General features: G+C 40.0%; 1 protein-coding gene across 1 annotated transcript in view; it reads right to left on the bottom strand.

Moving 5' to 3' along the window:
- The window catches only part of HPSE2 (heparanase 2 (inactive)), a 523,392-nt gene that overhangs the window by 129,295 nt on the left and 375,562 nt on the right, over positions 1 to 18,535 (bottom strand). Inside the window, exon 7 of the mRNA XM_081074716.1 lies at positions 14,839 to 14,932. Within this exon, the coding sequence (XP_080930842.1) occupies positions 14,839 to 14,932 (94 nt within the window). The remainder of the gene's footprint in view (positions 1 to 14,838; positions 14,933 to 18,535) is intronic.

The raw sequence follows: 18,535 nt of genomic DNA, 5'->3' as shown, positions 1-18,535 counted from the left end.
TGTGGGTGAAAAGGGGGAAGGGATTAAAAGGTACAAATCGATAGTTATAAAACAGTCATGGGGATGTAAAGAATAGCATAAGGACTATAGTCCATAATATTGTAATAACTATGTATGGTGTCCAATGGGTACTGCATTTATCTGGGTGATCATTTTGTAAGTTACACACTCGTAAATGTCTATTCACTATGTTGTACACCTGAAACTAATATTGTATATCAACTGTAACTGAAATATAACAAATTATTTAAAAAATAGCAATAGAATGAGATTTATGACACATTATTATTTATGTAATAACTCAGTGACACTGAATAACACTAAATGGTATATAAAAATACATGTCTCTTAAAGACATACATCAAACATAAGGAAAGCATGTATTTGAGAGAGATGAATACAAATAGGGATTAGAGATGAAAGTGAAAATTAAAACAAAAAAAAGCAAATAATATATGTGAAATGTAGCATATGTGCCAGAACCTTCCTTTTCCCAAACCCATAGGTAGTCATCAGCAAGCAATCAGATGCCTCTTTTCATCTCTCCCTAGGTAGAGCTCCCTGCCTTTTCCCTCATTTACCAGATAATTTGTATTATTTGAGACTTATTTTAAAATCAGAATTGGCAAAGTACTTGACCCTTTCAAGAATAAAGTTGTAAAAATATTTCAAACATTTCAGATGGAAGTAAGATAGTGATCAAAAATGGAAGAAAGACCCTGAGAATTAGTAGTGGAGGTCAGATTGAGATGTTGTTAAAGATTAAATAAGAATTCCTCCTTGGACCCAGAAAAAGAAGTGTCATTGAAGACACCACATATAGCCCTCTCCACATTCTCAACAATGCTCACAGTGCCCAACTAAGGGAAACTGGAAATAGTATAAATAAGAATTCCAGGAAAATACCTTAAATGATCAGAAGACAGAGCCATATGGTGAAATTAAAGGACCACCTCAATGATTCCTCTTAAAATACAGTGCTAGAAAAATACTTGTGCTCTTGATAAACTTTGTATTTCCTTTATGATTAACTAGAACTGAGTAATCTATTGTTTTTATTTTTGCCTTTTGCTTCTAGGATATTCAGAACTTAATTTTTGCACAAAGATGTTAAAATGAGGCAGTTAGAGGGGCTGGCCCGGTGGCTCAGGCGTTTGGAGCTCCGTGCTCCTGACTCCGAAGGCTGCCGTTCGATTCCCACATGGGCCAATGGGCTCTCAACCACAAGGTTATCAGTTCAACTCCTTGAGTCCCGCAAGGGATGGTGGGCTGCACCCCTGCAATTAGCAAGGGCAACTGGACCTGGAGCTGAGCTGCGCCCTCCACAACTAAGACTGAAAGGACAACAATTTGAAGCTGAATGGCACCCTCCACAACTAAGATTGAAAGGACAACAACTTGACTTGTAAAAAAGTCCTGGAAGTACACACTGTTCCCCTTTCCCCAATAACATCTTTAAAAAAATGAGGCAGTTAGAGATAGGGGGTTTGGTTAAACAAAACAAAATAAAAAGGTAAATACCACAACATGATGAACCTTGAAATCATTAAGCTAAGTGAAAGAAACCAGACACAAAAGGCCTCATATCATATGATCCATTATATGAAATACCCACAATAGACAAGTCCATAGAGACAGAAAGCAGATTAGTGGTTTCCTAGGGATGGAGAAGGAGAAGAAGAGAGGTGGAGGATGGAGAGTGACTGTAAATGGGTATGGGGTTTCTTTTGGGGATGATACACATGTTCTAAAATTAAATAGTGGCTATGGTTTCACATTCTGTGAATATACTAAAAGCCACTGAATCACACTTTTAAAGGGTGAACCTTATGGCATGTGAATTATATCTCAGTAAAGCTGCGCGCACGCACATGTGTGTAGCAAAAGGAGAGGTAGAGCCTAAGTAGGTAGATAACTAATATGAAAAAAGGAATGAGTCCTGGAAATTTTGGACACTGTTGTGAGACTTTTGGTTCGTTATTATTTTGGACTTCAATTTTTTCATCAACAAGTGAAGCTATGGAGTAGATGAAATTGAAGTCTCTTCCAAATACAAAATGTTAAAATCTATTAGCATTTTGTAATACTAATGCAGGTCCCGTTGGCTCCTGTCCTCCAAAGGTCAAAAGTATCTTTGATTATGCAAGTTAAAACTACACAAACAACAAATACGGGAGACAGAAAAAAAAGTCCAATATAGGTTAGAGCTGGTCATCTCAGAAACAACAATCTGGACTGGAGGTGAATAGTGAGAGTGGTAGAAAACACCCCAGGAATAGAAGAAATTCCCTGAGGAGAACATATAAAAATGGGACTAGAAAAGGGCTAAGGGTTTCCATGCAAAAACATTAAGGTGTTATCAAATGAATTTATTCATTCACTCAACAAATATTTATTGAGCACCGGCTATATGCCAAGCAGAGTTCTGGGGGCAGGAATATAGCAGTGAATGAAACAGAACAAGGCTCTGCTCTCATTGGCTTACATTTTAGTCAAAGGAAGGAGACTAAAAATAAAAAGTAGACAAACAAAAGAAACAGAAATAATAAGAACAAGGAAGAAAATAAAACAGTAATCTGATAGAAAGTGATTTAGCAGGAGGGGAGGGTCGATACTTTACATAGTGGTCAGGGCAGGTCCCTCTGAAAGGCAGTATCTGAGTCGAGACCTGAGTGAAGAGAGAGCTAGCCCCATGATGGATCTGCTGGAGCAGCACAAAGAAAGGACCTAAGGTGGAAATAGGACTGTTTATAGAACCAAAAGAAGACCATCTGGAGTGTAGTGAGTAAAGGAATGAAAGATTTTAAAATCATGAAAACTGTAAAGTGGTAAACAAATTAAAGTTCTGTTATTTCTATGACCACTCTGAACTTCAATTTCCTCATCCGTGAGATGGAATAATACCTGATGGGGTTGTGCTCGGGATAAATGACATTGGGCCAATCACAGAAAGATCCTGAGAGCTAGTGGGAAGCGGCACAGATGTAGCACATGAACATTTATGCAAGTCCCTCTAAAGTGATGAATGAATTCAGAGGAACTAATGCCAAATATACGTACAGTTTTGTGGGGGATTCTGACCTATCATTTATGATCCTAGAAAGAAGTCCAGGTGTCTGTGGATTACTTCTGAGGAGCCCTGAACTATCAGCTCTTGGAGGGCAGAGGTTCCTGTATTGTTTACCTTGAGATTTATTTCCTTGCAGAGTGCCTGGCACACAGTGAGTGGAGACTGGGGGGCTCTAGTCACCCAGAGAGGTGAATACAATTCCAAACCTGCCAATGCACAAGCTCACAGGAAACTGTCATTCTTCAAAGAAGTTATACAACCTGAGAAAGAGCAACTAAACTGGTTAAAGAATTGGAAGCAATACCTTGATTGCAAAACCACCTTAAGAGATCAGCAAAAATAAAGGCATACAATGAAAACCTGGAACAGAATGAAAGATCTAAGACAAGAGCAACGCGTGCTTATTTGCTTAAAGCTCAGAATCTCAAGCCTGGAGTCTGACCCCTGAATTTTGAAAAATGGAATTTCAGAGAAGGAAAGGGAAATACTGCTTTGCTTACCAGACAATTTATATACGGAATTCAATAACCCCAGAACTGGTGAAGGCAAATCACCATTCAGTGTGATTTGACACCAGAAGGATTTTTTGACATATCAAGCTCATTATAAAGCTCTTATATTGAAGATAAGATGATAATCATGTGTTTCCACCACTTACCCTGTGAGGACATTTGCCATAAGTACTTAGTTGGAAGGTGGCATGCCCAACGTGAAGTGGCAATTTGTATGAGGTGGTTATACTTCAAAAGAAATTCAAAGTCTAGCTCATTTAAATGAGGACTTGATTCTAGAAAATGGTTGGATTTATAAAATACTGTGTACAGAGGACTCTGGAAGGACACAGACACTGTGCAAATAACAGTTCATCCGAATTCTCTTCTGACTCGCAGGGAGATTTGGAAAGAACCAATCTAAGAATTGCAGGGATACTGTGGATGCCTGATCATGGCATTGTACACCAGAAGCTAAACATTAATGAATGCCAACTATAATTTTATATATATAATGTGATGGCTCAGTGTGAGGTCAGAGGGATAGTGGATGGGGGGAGGGGGTTTCACAGTATGAGGGATATAAATGATGAACGTCTAAGTATTATTACCTTGTCTTGTACACCTGAAACTAATAAACTTAAAAAAAAATTTAAAAAAAGAAAAAAAAAGAAAAACACACACACACACACAAAAATATAAATAAAATCCTCATCTCTCACAGAGGAAAAAAAAAAGAATTGTTATTGAGTGGTGGCTGGGAGCATGGACTGCACACATGGACTTTTGTTTGACTGCTGGTGCTATCGTTTACTCACTGCATGACCTTGAGTGCGTTACATGACCTCTCTATGCCTTCATTTCCTCAGTTGTAAAATTTAAATAATAATACTATCTCAGAAAGCATTTTTTGATATTTAAATTATCTAATATTTCTAAAGTGCTTGGAAAAGTGTATGGCATATGGCAAGCTCTTAAAATGTAAAGCAAATATTGCCTAGATCTCTCCTTGTCCAAAGCATATGGGATTGTATTCAGGTCAATTTAACATTAGGGTTGTTCGCTTTTCTTTTGTATACAACACTTGTAGTGGTAGGTAATAGGCTAGATGTATACTAAAGAGTAGAGAAAGGCCTTTTTACAATAGAAAGTGCACGTGGACGTAATTGACATGGACATAATTAGCATTCAGAGTAATTCATTTATCCACTGTCAGCACAGAGGCAATTCCTGCCTTTTTCTAGAGAAGCCACATGAACAAAACAACACACAGAGAGGTAGAACTTTGATACAAAACCTAAACCAGTTATATGAAATGTTCTGGGGAAAAGAGACTCCTAGAAAGTATTCAGGTTAAAGGTCCTGGGACCAGTTGGTATAAATCAATGAGGATTTTCTGAGCATTTACTGTTTGGGACATGGCGAGAGGCTTGATGTGTGTCTACTCCAAACAGAGAAGACCATTATGGTGACATGTGGGGGAAGTACTGAGGCTGGGTGCTGGTTGGGACTGGGGAGGAAATAGGTATGGGCAGAAGAGGAGAGAAAAACAATCAGGAAAACCAGATGGAACCACCTGCAAAATTCCCTTAGAAAGTGAAACTCTGAGAAACGGAGGGCTATAGTTCAACACTGTGGTTTTCTGCGTAAATATGATTCTCCCTGTGCTGGAAGAGAGAAAATTGCAGGACTGGAAAAAACAAGGGCATGTTCCTGCTGAGAAATTATGTGCCAATGAAGGTTATTTTAAGCAACACACTATCTGGGGAGGGAGAAGCACAAATGCTGAGATCGCTGATGTGAGAGCAGAGGGAAACTGAGTGGTGGTTGGTTCCCTTTCAGTAGTCTGTGTCCCAAATAGACTTCGGCCCTCGGGCCCAAATAGACAAGGGAATTTTGAGGCACCCATGGAATAGCTCACCAAGCGGCCAGTGGCTGCTCAGAATCCTTGGGTTTTCTGGGGGCAGGGTGGTGCAAAGGGAAACCCTGCCAGCTCCTTTCCCTCACATTTCAGGAGTCGAGGACATCAGGACTATTTGACGTGGCTACACTGAAGGAGGAGGGGTGAGAGAGAAGAGAGAGGTTAGGATTTTTTTTTCTCTCTACTATTTTGAATTTTTTTAAAAAAGGAAAAAACAATAAGAAGGAAAATAACCATTTATGTGGCATATTTTCAAGCCTTGGCTTCAAAACTGTGATCAAAGTCTTTAGAAAGAGACTCCTGAGAGCCTGGTCTCAGCCACTGGCTGTGCAAGGGATGGTAGCCTTGTAGCAGCAGACATGTTGTTTATGGTATCCAAATCCAACACCTTCCTTAATGAGAAAGGAAGCAATAAAACAGGAACAGTGGACAGGCCAGCTGGGCTAATCAGCCCTGGCAGGAGGCCCACCCTCCAAAAGGAGCTGGAGTCCATTAATTCCAGCATCTCATCTACTTGAAAATCAACCTTCCCCAGGACCTCAGAAAGAGCAGTGGCTCTTTATGAAACCAGGACTGGTCCCCTGTATCATTGGTTCAAAGGAGCTGACTAGCTTCAAGAAGCTTCTTAAACCTTACCTATGCACAGAACTCTTCTTGGTGGTGCCCCTGTCTCTTGGGTCCTTATTATATTTATAAGGGATCCAAGTGAGCGTTGAATAATGTTTCGGTGTTTCTTTCCATCCTTCTTGGGTGGTTTTGACTCTAAGCTACCTACTATATTCAAAGAGGAGGGGGATCATTCCATCACTCTTTCCTCATTGCCCCTTCCTGAGTATTGGATCTTATCATTTCTCCCTTGGTCTTCCTACCAAGTCCATCTTCCTCTAGTCCATCCTCCACACTGCTGCCATTCGTTAGCTTGACAAGTCCCTCCCCTTTGTTGGTTCCCCATTACCAGCATACTCAACCGCGTAATCACAAAGAGAGAAGTCTGTGTGATTAGTTAGGAGATGTGCTAAGAGTAACTTGAAAGTAGTCACAGTAATATTCTTTTCATTCACCAGAATTATGAAATGTCTTCTTAACTGGTAAATTAACCCTAAGGAGCCAGTAACTGCGTACAACCCATGGTCTATTTCATCCATTTGTCCATGGAGTATGCTAGACATGGTGACATGATAGTGAGAACCACTGACCCATGGGATACAATGCCAACTGCTTTAATTAACTTGCTATCTAAGATCCTTCATAACCACCACTTAGCTACTTCTTCCCTCCCTCATCATGACACCTATGGTTTACAACACACAATGGACTCACCATTGTCAACTACACAATCTTCTTTTAGGTTTGTACTGATCACCTTCTCTCCTACTCATTCCTCACCCACATTGTCTGATATTTTTTTTTTTTTTTTTTTTTTTTTTTGAGAGCCCACTGGCCCATGTGGGAATCGAACCGGCAGCCTTTGGAGTTAGGAGCACGGAGCTCTAACCGCCTGCGCCACCGGGCCGGCCCTTGTCTGATATTTTTTAATGATTTAATTCACATGTTATCTTCTCTCTGAAACTTTCCTTAAACCTTCATAAAATTAATTGTTCATGCCTCTGGGCCCCAAAGGTCTTTGAACCTATCTCTGATCTTGACATTATACTGAGTTGTAATTTTCTGTTTGCCTATGTGTTTTCCTTCCTATACTATAAGCAGCTTGAGAAAGCCACATTTTTTCCTTTTTGCATGCCCTATGGAATGCTTGGCAATTACTTTACTTATTACATACTCGTGAAATAATAAGATAATGAGATCACTAACATGTTAATACATGAGGGAGATAATATTCTACTGATGAAAAGGCTGAGTTTCATAGAAGATAATTAATAGCCTCAAAACCGTAAGAGCAAACACCAAATCCTTCCAATCACAGTTCAGGACTCTGTCTACTTTCTGACTGAATTTTCTTATTTAAGGAGACCTAGAAGATTCTGGTTGACTAAACTGCCTCCATATTTAATACGCCCTTCTTAGGTTAGACAAGCAGGGTTATTCTGAGCTCAGCTATTCCAATATCTCATCACATTCTTGATTTATTTCTTCTGTCTAATGTACTTCCTGTCAGTTCCATTAATTTTTTTTTGGTGTAATTTCTTTTTATCATCTCTCTGTTCCGGAGTGCCTTATTTGCCCATTTTCTTTTGGTATCAGATCAATTTTTAATTTGTGGCTCCTGTGTCATTTTCAGGATTTAAAATTGCATTGTCTGCTCTTGTTATCTCAAACCACAGAAAAGCAATTGAATGTAATTGCAACAAAACATAAAATTAAAATAAGACATACACACAAAAAGATAAATTCACCCGGAGGCAAGGAAATTATGAGCATATGCAAGAGTATAAGGAAGAAAGTTTCACCGAGTCCCAAAGCAATGACTATGATCGAGGATAAGTGCTGGAGAGGGAGGAATTGGACAGCAGCTACTCGCATATAAATCCCTGTTCCTCCCTCCCCCAGTCCTTTTTTGTGGGTAACCAACTCCTCCCCTCAGCCTTACCGGACAGTCTACCCACTGACCAGTCACAGGCTCCACCAGTGTCAGAGCTAATGTCCTCTTCCTCAAGACAAACCTAGAAGGTCTCCACTACCATGTGGAAACACTGGAAAGTCACCCCAATATGCCTCTTCCTACTGAAGAAGCTTTTTGTTCCAAACGGCAATTTGTTCCCAGGGCCTTTCCTCCAATGTCCCTGGGAACATTATCTTCACATTGTTAGTGCCTGGCATGTAACAGGACCAAAAGCCAGTGCACATGAAACATAAATGGAGTCCAGTGAACGAACACACATCTCTCCCTGGAGAGCCATGTCCTCTTCCATCACCGAATATGATGGTAATATTAGATATTACCTCATACTGTGGTACCCACTTTCCTTCAACCCTCATTTCAAGGACACACACCTCAGGTTATGTCAAGTGATTTGGGGATCAAATTGATGTTCTTTTACCAGAAACATTCAGTATTTTTCTTTAAAAGTCTTCCCAATCCTGGGTGGTTAGGAATATAAAAATTACATGGATTACAAAACAAATGGTTAAAAAGTACGGAGATGCAGAATTGTGTATTAGAGAAGAATGTGGGCTCTGGAGTTGAATGGGTCTGCTGGGGCTTGAATTCTGATTTTACTACTTAGCAAGTGTGGCCGTGAGCAAATTCCTGGTTTCTACAATGGGTTAGTGATACATGATGCACTTAATACATTCCATTTGTAAACTGAAAGGTAATATAATTACTATATCTCTGTAAGTTCATGCATGTTCACATTTCATGGTTTTGAAATCAGAATGCTTTTCATAATTAATATCAAAAGAAACTTGTCAGCTGTTTACACTTTTCCCCCAGCTGTTATTAAATTGATGGTATATGTCATAATTATTTGTGTTAAGAATTAAGAAAATAGGGTTTATGGAAGGACAATGACCTAAACTTTGGAGCCCTTGTATGGTAAACATACCTTTCCAGCTAGATTCCCCTATTTACCATTAGTGTCTTCTATAGGAAAGAGCAGAGCCAATGTTTCCCACGGGTCATAGTCTCCCATTTGCAGCTGAACGGCCAAGTGCAGTCACAGAGGCTCATTTATTGGGAAGCTTATGAAACTTCAACTTGCAGCTCCCCACTTTCACAGGCCTCTCCCATGGCCTGGGCAAGCCCCTCCTAATATGTTCATGTGGTCGGATACATTTCTAAATTGTGCAAATTGTTTTGTTTCTTTTTCTTAAAGAAGTTCCCTTTGTATAAGCTTCTGGCCCCATAAAACTGAGAATCACCCGTGGATGTCGGTAAAGGTATTAGGAGTGGGACAGCTTGTAGTTGGGGTTCCCTGCCTCTCCTCAGTCTTTCCTTGGCCTGTGTTTCTCTTCCCCTCCATCAAAACCTGCTTTTGATGTTAACACCACAGTCTGACTTTAAATCAGTGTAGTTTACCTCTTTTCGGGTTACTTCTATTTTACGTCTTCCTTCTAATGTAGAATGAAATATTATTTTTCTAAAATGAAACATCCGACATTAGCAAACAAACTGCAATGTTATTTTGAGGCACAAAGAGACCTTTCCTTCACCCCTAAACACAATCTCCTACTATGCCCACATGTAGGCATAGCCCATTTATGGCCGCCGAAATCAATTTCTATCTATTCAACACCAGCAGACTATAGTCTTCTGCACGTGAATAGCAGAGACAGCAGGTCCAAATGTGAATGAGACAAAGACATTATTTTACTTCTTTTACACTTCCTCCACTGTTTTACTCTGCTCGTGCACCTTCCCCTCCCTGCCTGTCTTCCTCCCTCTAACATTTATTGAGCATCTGTCAAGTGATAAGCGCTATGGTAGGCACTGGAACATTGAAATAAGCATTCGCTGTTGAATGAATGAATGAATCAACTAATCAAGTACTGATTTTTGTGGCGATCCTACTGTTCTTACCCTCGTCATGTGTTTTCATTCTCCCGTTTTCTCCAATAGAGAAGGTTAACACTGATGCCCTCATTTTTCCTTTAATTGTGCATCGTTATTTTATGATCCTGAATGATAATTATTATTCTTTTACCCTCTTACCCTTTGATATACGAAGAGGCTCAAATAAGTAGGTAAACCAGAAGGTTGGTTAAGAAAAAAGTTTGTTTTCTGATCTATTCATTACTTCAAAAGGATTAAATATTTTTCTGCTTTACCTACACCCATGATCCTGCAACTAAGATATTTTGGAGAAAGTGGCATAATGTTACTGCATTTATTGAGACTTCAAAGAGTTAACCTTTATTAAATATAAGCATCATTGCATGTTATTACCATTACTTGCTTCGTTAACTATTTTCCCACTAGACCATAAGGACAACCAGCACATCATGAGTCTCTCTCACCATTTTATCCTCAGGGGTCGAGGAAATACTAAGGGTGTTACAAATAGCTGACAAATGAAAGAAGGAAGGGAGAAAGGAAAGAACTTTCCAAATATTAGGGAAGCCAATTGTTCAGTTCATTTGGTATTCAAAATGCAGTCACAGGGACAGGACTTTTGGAAATACTTCCTTTATGACTAGCATTTTACCAACTCCTCCCTGTGCTTATTCAATTGCTGAAAATAATATCAAAAAGTGTTATTTCCTCCTCTGATTCCTCTAGGAGATGAAGACACAAATCACAGAGTCCAAGCGACTTAAGCCAAAGTGGTTCTTCTTGGTTCTTATGTTATTCTTTTGGAGTCAGCCCAGATCTCCACACTATACCATCTGCACTGAATCCTAAACATCTCTCACTTTCCCATCTGACTCTTCTTGCCTGTACTGTTAGATTCTCAACTCTTTCCCTTGACTCATCTCCCGAAGTATACTCGTACATAATTATCCTCATTCTAGTGGAAGAGAGAGGGTGTGTGGATTATTCAAAGAAGTGGGGAGTCCAAACATTGTCTCGGTTTGGCTTCCAAAAGCATCATGTAGATTTTCATATAACAAGAATTTGCCCACTGCTCAGAAAGCTGAGAATCCTTCTGTAAGTGGCAGTCCAAATTTGGAAACCACAGCTGTTTTTAGCAATTGAGTCACTGCATTTCAGGTGCCAAAAATATCACCTGTCATATTCTCCAGGGTTCAAAGGAGGAGGAGAGAGGAAAAGAGCAAGGAACAAGTTGAGGATAAAAGTCGCATGAAGCTTCTCCAGTAACATAAATTATTATTAATAATAACTACAATAACTGAAACAACAGTAATAATAGCAATAAGAACTAGCATTCAATAGCAATTAACCAAACAGGGCCTCCCATCACCTTCCTGACCTTCCTAAGAGTGAAGGAAGATAGTATTCTTAGCATCCTCATTTTATACATAAAGAAACAAAATCAAAGAAATTAAGTAATGTCCCAAGGTCACACGATTAAGCCTGAACTCCAACCCAAGCCACCAGACTTCAAATCCTGTACCCTATCTCTTATTCAAATAGCCTCACCCCTGATTTATCTAACCGATCCCACATGAGTCCATTTTGGTGGGAAATCTGCCCTTTTTCCGTCACTGTGGGGCTAAAGGGGACAAGTGCCTTAGGACTTCTCTGAATTTCCCAAAGTAGAGAAAAAACAAAGATTTAATTTCTAGCTTTTGAATGAAGGTTCCAGGTATATATACATATATACATATATATATATATATACATACATATACATATATATACATATATATACATGTATGTATATATATGTATGTGTGTGTGTGTGTATATACATATATATATATATATATATATATATATATATATATATATATATATGTATATATATACACACACATATATATATAAATCTTACTTGGCTCATCTCCAAACTAGTTTTGGGTATTCACAAGAAAGAAGTTTGGCCACTTGGCCCCAGTCTGCGCCTTTGATTCTCATTCCCCACACCTCCTTTCTACTCACAGGGGTCTTCAGGAACAGCCAAAGCAGCTTTTGAACTGGAAAAGTTTGGTGACCCTTCTCTGTGGTCCCAGGCTTCATCTCCACAGGATAGCCCAGTACCTAGCACATCCTGGGCTGTGGTGAGAGAATCTCATCCTGGAGGCCCTGAGAACTGCGTCCAGGCTGCTGCAGCCCATGGAGGGTCTATCCCATGAATCAAATCTCAGGGAATCTGTGATCCAGCAACACCTCCCGCAGATACCCATTTCAGGCAATATCTGGCAGGAGCTTTGTAAAAGAGAGTTGGAAAAAGAAAACTAGTCATGGAATTGACTGAAGGGCTACTAAATGAAACAGAGAGGATGGAACTTTGGCAGACAGTATTTTCCAAAAATAACTGCAAAACTAGTTCTGCTCTCATACACTCTTCCAGAATCTTGTCACTCGCTCATCAAGAAGAGTTTATTTCCTTTCCCCTCAAATCTCCATCAGTCTTGGTGACTGTTTTGAAGAACAGACTGTGACTTCTGAGGGTAGGTCAGAAAAGGTGATACAGTTCCCACCCCGCTCTCTCTTGGGCATCTGACTTTAGAACCCTAGGGGCAAGCCTAGGCTACGTGAAGAGTTCATATGGAGGTATTGCAGTTATCAGTCCTACACAGGTGCTCGTCAACAGGTGACGTCTACTAACTGCCAGAGGCATGTGGCAACAAGCCTTCTGATGATCTAGTCACCAGCCTTTGAGTTGCCTCAGCCTTTATCTTCCAGTGGAAACTCCAGACATCCTGGAGCAAAGATAAGCCATCCCCACAGTTCCCTGTGGGAATGCCTGACCCACAGAGTACATGGTTATAATAAATGGTTGTTTTAAGCCACTGACCTTTGGGATAATTTATTGCACAGCAAGATATAACCAGAGCAGTTTCTGACGCCTGAGGGGACCGCTGGGCGTGTTCTATGTGCAACAGCCAGACGACGGCTGCAGGCCCTCCTGCTAATTCTCGCCATACCCTACTGGATGCCTTCTGCATGTAGGTTATTTCTCTTAGAGGCTCCCCTGTTCCTCCCCGCAGTCACACTTTGCCCTCCCATCCAAGTCCATCAGACATGTTTTTAAGTGTCTGAATCTCAGTTGTGCACAATGAGTCCTTGTCCTTCACTTCCTTTGGCCCTGCCTGCACAAATCAGGAGGTAAACTTAGCTGACTTATTTCAGTGTTGGAACATTCTGTGATTGTTAAGGGTGTATGCTGTGGTAGAGGGTGATGGATGGGTAGTGGGGAGGAAGAGGAGAACGTAATTTCCAACACCTTTGTCTTAGTTCTGACTTAGAGGTTTTTGTTCTATTTAAATAATTACATGAGCACAGTTAGAACCTTCAATCTCAGTGCCATGAGACAACTGAATCATTTCACTTCCAACAACTCTTTGATCAGGTCACTAGACTTATTTCCAGAACAGTCAAAAATATAGGGACTTGTCTATCTTATACAGTGTTGTATACAAATACTTGGAATAGTGTGGGAACAGTAAGCACTCAGTAAAGAGAGAGAGAGAGAGAGAGAGAGAGAGAGAGAGAGAGAGAGAGAGAGAGAGAGAGAGAGAGGAAGTTCCTCACTCCTTTTAGAGAGCAGTACCTAATATCAGATTAGCATAATGTGCTTAGAAAACTGTAGAGTTCAATAGGTTGACATTCTACTGCATTAGGTAATGTTTTTCATCCTGCTCAAAGTAAGTATTAAAGCTTAAAAGTATGAGTCCCTCCAGGGTAGAGACCATATCTTACTTATTCCATTTTGTATCCCAGCACCTGGCACTTCGCCAGGTACTTGCTAAGTACTCAGTAAATATTAAATATTTAAAGGTTAAAAACTAAATGAATGTCAAACAGACCCTGGCAGAGATATTTCAAGTCATATAGCTCTCCTAGGCTTTGCCTAGAAGGCAGTGACAGATCAGGGTACGGGCGAGTGCACCTAGCCCCCAGAGGCATCTGACACGGAGGCAGATCAGTCCTGAGGCTTCCCAGCCGCCAAAACGCTTTGAAAACCAGGGGACTCCAAGGCATATCTGTAATCTGAGTATGACATTGGTATGAATGCAAAAAAAGGTATAGACTTCCACTTTAGCAATCAAAAGTGCTTTTCTACGAATGCTCCAAACAGGATTTTATTACACAGCTAATTTTAGAGAAGCATTTGTCCATTAACTTATTTATTTATCTCATATTAATGGGAGCCTATCGGTTGCTACTTTTATGTAAGTTTTCTGCAAATAACTATTAAAAATAGAGATGTCTAACACCCACTCCAAATATACTAAATCAGAACATAAGAAGTGAGATTGGAAACTTTATGAATAAGCTCTGGTGCTTTTGATTGTACTCAAGTTGGAGAACTGTTGACCAAAGATGTCTTGCTAATAAGACCTACACACAATTAATTGCTTAATATAATATTAGCTTTCTCCTGATCTATACAAAAGTAAAACGTTACTGGCTGATTCGAAGACATATAGAAATAGTGTAAATATGGCTCAGAATTGCCAGTGCCCCAGACAGGAATTTCACTGAATGAATGTAATCATTCTTAAAATAACCCAATATAAACCCCTGCAAAAAGAAAATAACATAGCAAAGTTATCCTTAAGAAGCTCACAATTTAGAAGCAACTGATTACAAAATATTTGTTATTAAAACAGAGCTTTTAAACCTGGATATGGCAATTCAAACCCTTCTCAATGTGAAAAACAACAAGCACTCAGCAGTGAGAGGGAGTTCTCGACCGTGCGAGTCTGAACTGGACTATTTTTCTACCCTGGTTCCCACAGTGCTGACAACCAGCTGGGACCTGGTGACCTTTTCCTTGCCTTACCCCCAAACTGACTCCTCTTCTTCCCAGGAGACTTTTACTCACTTTCTGAATTTTCCTAATCTGGTCAGAGAGTGTGTCTAACAGGCGAGTTTTCAGGAAGTCCATCACCTTGACCACTCGGCCATCAATGTAGCAACTGGAATAAAAATAAAATAACAATCAGATAAAATCTCGAGCAGGAGACTCCACAGAATTCTCTAGCCAGAGGCCTCTGTGGCTTGAGGAAACAACCCAGGGTGCACTTGGGCTCTTATATCCTAAAGAGTTTGACCCTGGGTAGTTTTCGAATAAATAATATAGTTTTTATTTTCTTCATTTCCTCCTCCATTTGTGGGCTAATATTGTAATTTTTTTTTTTCTCAACCTTTGTCACATGAAACTACATTGCTTGCTCTACAGGAATTGACAGGAATCCATAAACCAAATCGGGTAATGGGGAAAAGCTTATTATTTCTCCCCCTAGGGAAAGTAATTTAACACCCATCCCATAGAATCCCTAACCATATCTTAAAGTAATAAAGGTATGTAAGAGGTTTGGAAGGATACTCAAATATTTTGATAGGTTTCCACACCTTTAAACAAGAAAACAAACTGCAACCACAAAAAATAAGATTTAGTTGTGAATGGGTCTCAAAGTTTTCATCTCCAGCTCACTTCTCTGGGCAAAATGTTTTATAGTCAACCTTCTCCTACCACCTCCAAAGTGAACGAATAAATGAGTGAATGAATGAACAAATAAATGAGTCAGACAGATAAAGTCCAGGAGCCCTCTCCTAAAACAGTAACAAAATTGGCAGTCATTGGTGTGGTGGTAGGTTTTGTTAGGCAGCTTAAGTGAATCAGCACGTTATGCTGATACTATGCTGTGAACATTTGACCAAAACATGTCCATCCATCTTTGTGGGGACTCTCTTTGGGAAACCTTACTTTGAAGACTAAGCTGAGATGGGCCAAGTGTTAGGTGGCCTTCATTGTCTCAAACCTTGCCACCCCCATCTTTGCAAAATTCCAAATTAAATCACTTTAATTGAAATCAATGCTTATAACTCGTGGGTGCCTTTTCCAGCCCACTCAGGTCCTCTTGATTGATGGCTAATGATAGATTATTTCATTTTTAATAACACCAACCTATCAGTATGTATTATAGGATTATGTACAAATTTTTTTTAAATGTTAAATTCCAAGACCAGTATGTGATGTACTAGTAGAATGGGTTTCTTTGTTTGTTTTTTTAATTGTAAGGCAGGTGGGAGATGAGCTCCACCCATTCAGACTTCCCCTCAGCCTCCCTCAACCCCTCAGAAATTTCCACAGAATACAACATTCGTATGTGGAAAATAATATGGGGTTTGGTGCCAGAGCCATCTGACTTCGAATTCCAAATCAGGTATTTACTACCTTTGAGATGTTGCGCAAGATACTTGGCATCTATTGGCCTCCATTTTCTTATGCTAAAAGAGAGGTGACTACGTCTCAGGATCGACGGAAGATGAAGCAGACAAATCTAAAGTGCCTGGCACTCAGTAGGTGCTCAACAACTCAGTTTTTTTTTCTAATTTCTCTAATTTTCAGCTTACAAAGATGGGATCATAAACAATAGGGGACTCATTTCTTAAATTAGGGTGAATATTCAATTCTAAAAGTGGAATTGTTGTATCAAAGGGTCCATGCTTTTGAAAACTTATGTAGTTCCCTATAGCAGGGAATGAACCAAAACAATGACATGACCTTTCATCTTGTTGCTGGTACAGATGCAAGACTCAGATCCAATAAACATTTATTATGTGCAACACACCATGCTGGGCACATTCATGTCCTTTACCTCACCACCTCTTCCTATTGGTAGTTCACTATTAGCACCTCTGATTTTTTTTAAAAAACTTGATTAGGAAAAACAAAACAAAAGAAACCCAAACAAACAAACAAACAAAAAACACTTGATTAGGAAGCATACTATGCGAAAGCAAGGCATATGAAAACCTAGTCGTAAAACAAAAAATAATCCATGCAATGCTAATCTGACACAGACTGAAGGATGTGGATACTTGGTATTACATTACATGATAACTAAGCATATGATAAAAATGCCCTGTAATTAGCGTTCTTTTTATCACGTGTATTTAATCACATGTATTATAGTTTTCTCTTTTCCTTTTGTTAGTGCCCAGTAACTATTTTAAACATCAGAATTGATAAGTTTTGCTGGTCACACATGTAGTTTAATGTTTATGGAGATAAAAATGCCCGCTGCACTTTTGCAATAGGTAGGATTCCCTGTGAACACCTTCCCTCTCCCACACAAGCCATGGCCCAGGGTTGAGCGGCCCTTCACTCTTCCCCTCCTTCCTTTAGTCCTTTTTCTCAAGTACACAGAACTTGATTTAATCCCTGCCTTGCCATATATTACTTATAAGACATTGGGGTTCTCCTTCTTTAAAATTGATTTAAAAGAAACTATAGTGTTTTCACAGGGTTACTGTACCAATCAAGAAAAATGCTAGACACAGAAGCTGGCACATGAAAGGTGTTCAATAACCAAATCTACCTTCCAGGTTACTTCAGGGCCCAAGGTGGCAGCGACCTAGACTGAGAAGCCATGGGGTGGGGGAGCGGCCGAGCATCTGCCAGGAGGAGGACAGCGTGTTCATCACTGTGGGATTTGGAATGAGGGAAGTGCGGAGCAGCAAGAACAGACGCTGGATTCCCAGGAGGTGAGAGGCAGAGGGAGGGATGGAGGGGACTGTGATTATGGTGCAAAAATGTGGAGCTTCAAAAGACGTTAACAGTCATGTGATGTTACACATGTAAGCTTGCTATAACATCCCTAAGAAGTGACTATCTAGGCCAGGGAAGCCACTTTCATACACCACTAGTGCTGTCCCACTGTACCACAGGTCAAATCCATGAAAGGCTCTTCTAACACGGGTCTAACATTTGTTCCCTCTTACTGCCACTCAATGGCTGCTTTCTTAGACCCAGAAACAGTCCAGTTCCTCCTTCATGTGACACGTAGAGGAAGAATTCCAGTAAGAACTTTGGCTTAAGCTTTTTAGAGCCTACTCTTGGCCCCACTTTTAACATAACAAGCTGGATTCAATCATTTTCAGTTGGTGTTAGCATATTCCTGTGGGCTGTGAATTACACTGGAGCGGGGAGAGCTCCCAGCCGGAAACCAAGGTGACAAGTTTATCTTATCTCGATAGTGCAGGCGAGAAGAGATCTGGGTCTAAGTAAGGGAGGTCATGAAAAGAAGTAAAAAGTGAGAGCCTGTGAAGGAAGCACTAATAAAATAAAGCTTCTGTAGAGTGTAAGAGAGAGGAAGGGAGTCAGTTATGACCACAAGCTTATGAGAAAGAATGTCTTAAAGAACACTGGTACCAAGGATGTGTAGGCCAGTCAGACTAGGTTCTAGGTTTATCAAGGAAATGAATGATGCTGTTTGAAATATCAAGTATGCAGAAAATATCAGAGGTGGAAGGTATGAAGAGGTGGTACAGATTAAAACTGAGCCAGGAAATGCTGACATGGGTGTCTTCTTCAGCTTATAAGGAATGAACTCTCCAAAAAGAATAAGAGAAGTTAACAGAGATGTCAGACACCCTCCAAAATGCTTCTCAAATATGGCCCCGGGCAATGTCTTAGAGTCCCTTCCTTTCTCAGCCGGACCATCATGATCTTTTTAATAAACTCAGTCTGAGTCAAATTCCCATTTGGATGTCCAAGAAATCTCTATGTTATG

Source organism: Rhinolophus hipposideros (assembly GCF_964194185.1).
Source record: "Rhinolophus hipposideros genome assembly, chromosome: 15".
Lineage (NCBI taxonomy): Eukaryota > Metazoa > Chordata > Mammalia > Chiroptera > Rhinolophidae > Rhinolophus > Rhinolophus hipposideros.
The sequence above is the reverse complement of the archived record's forward strand: the minus strand, read 5'-3'. Positions and strand labels throughout refer to the sequence as shown.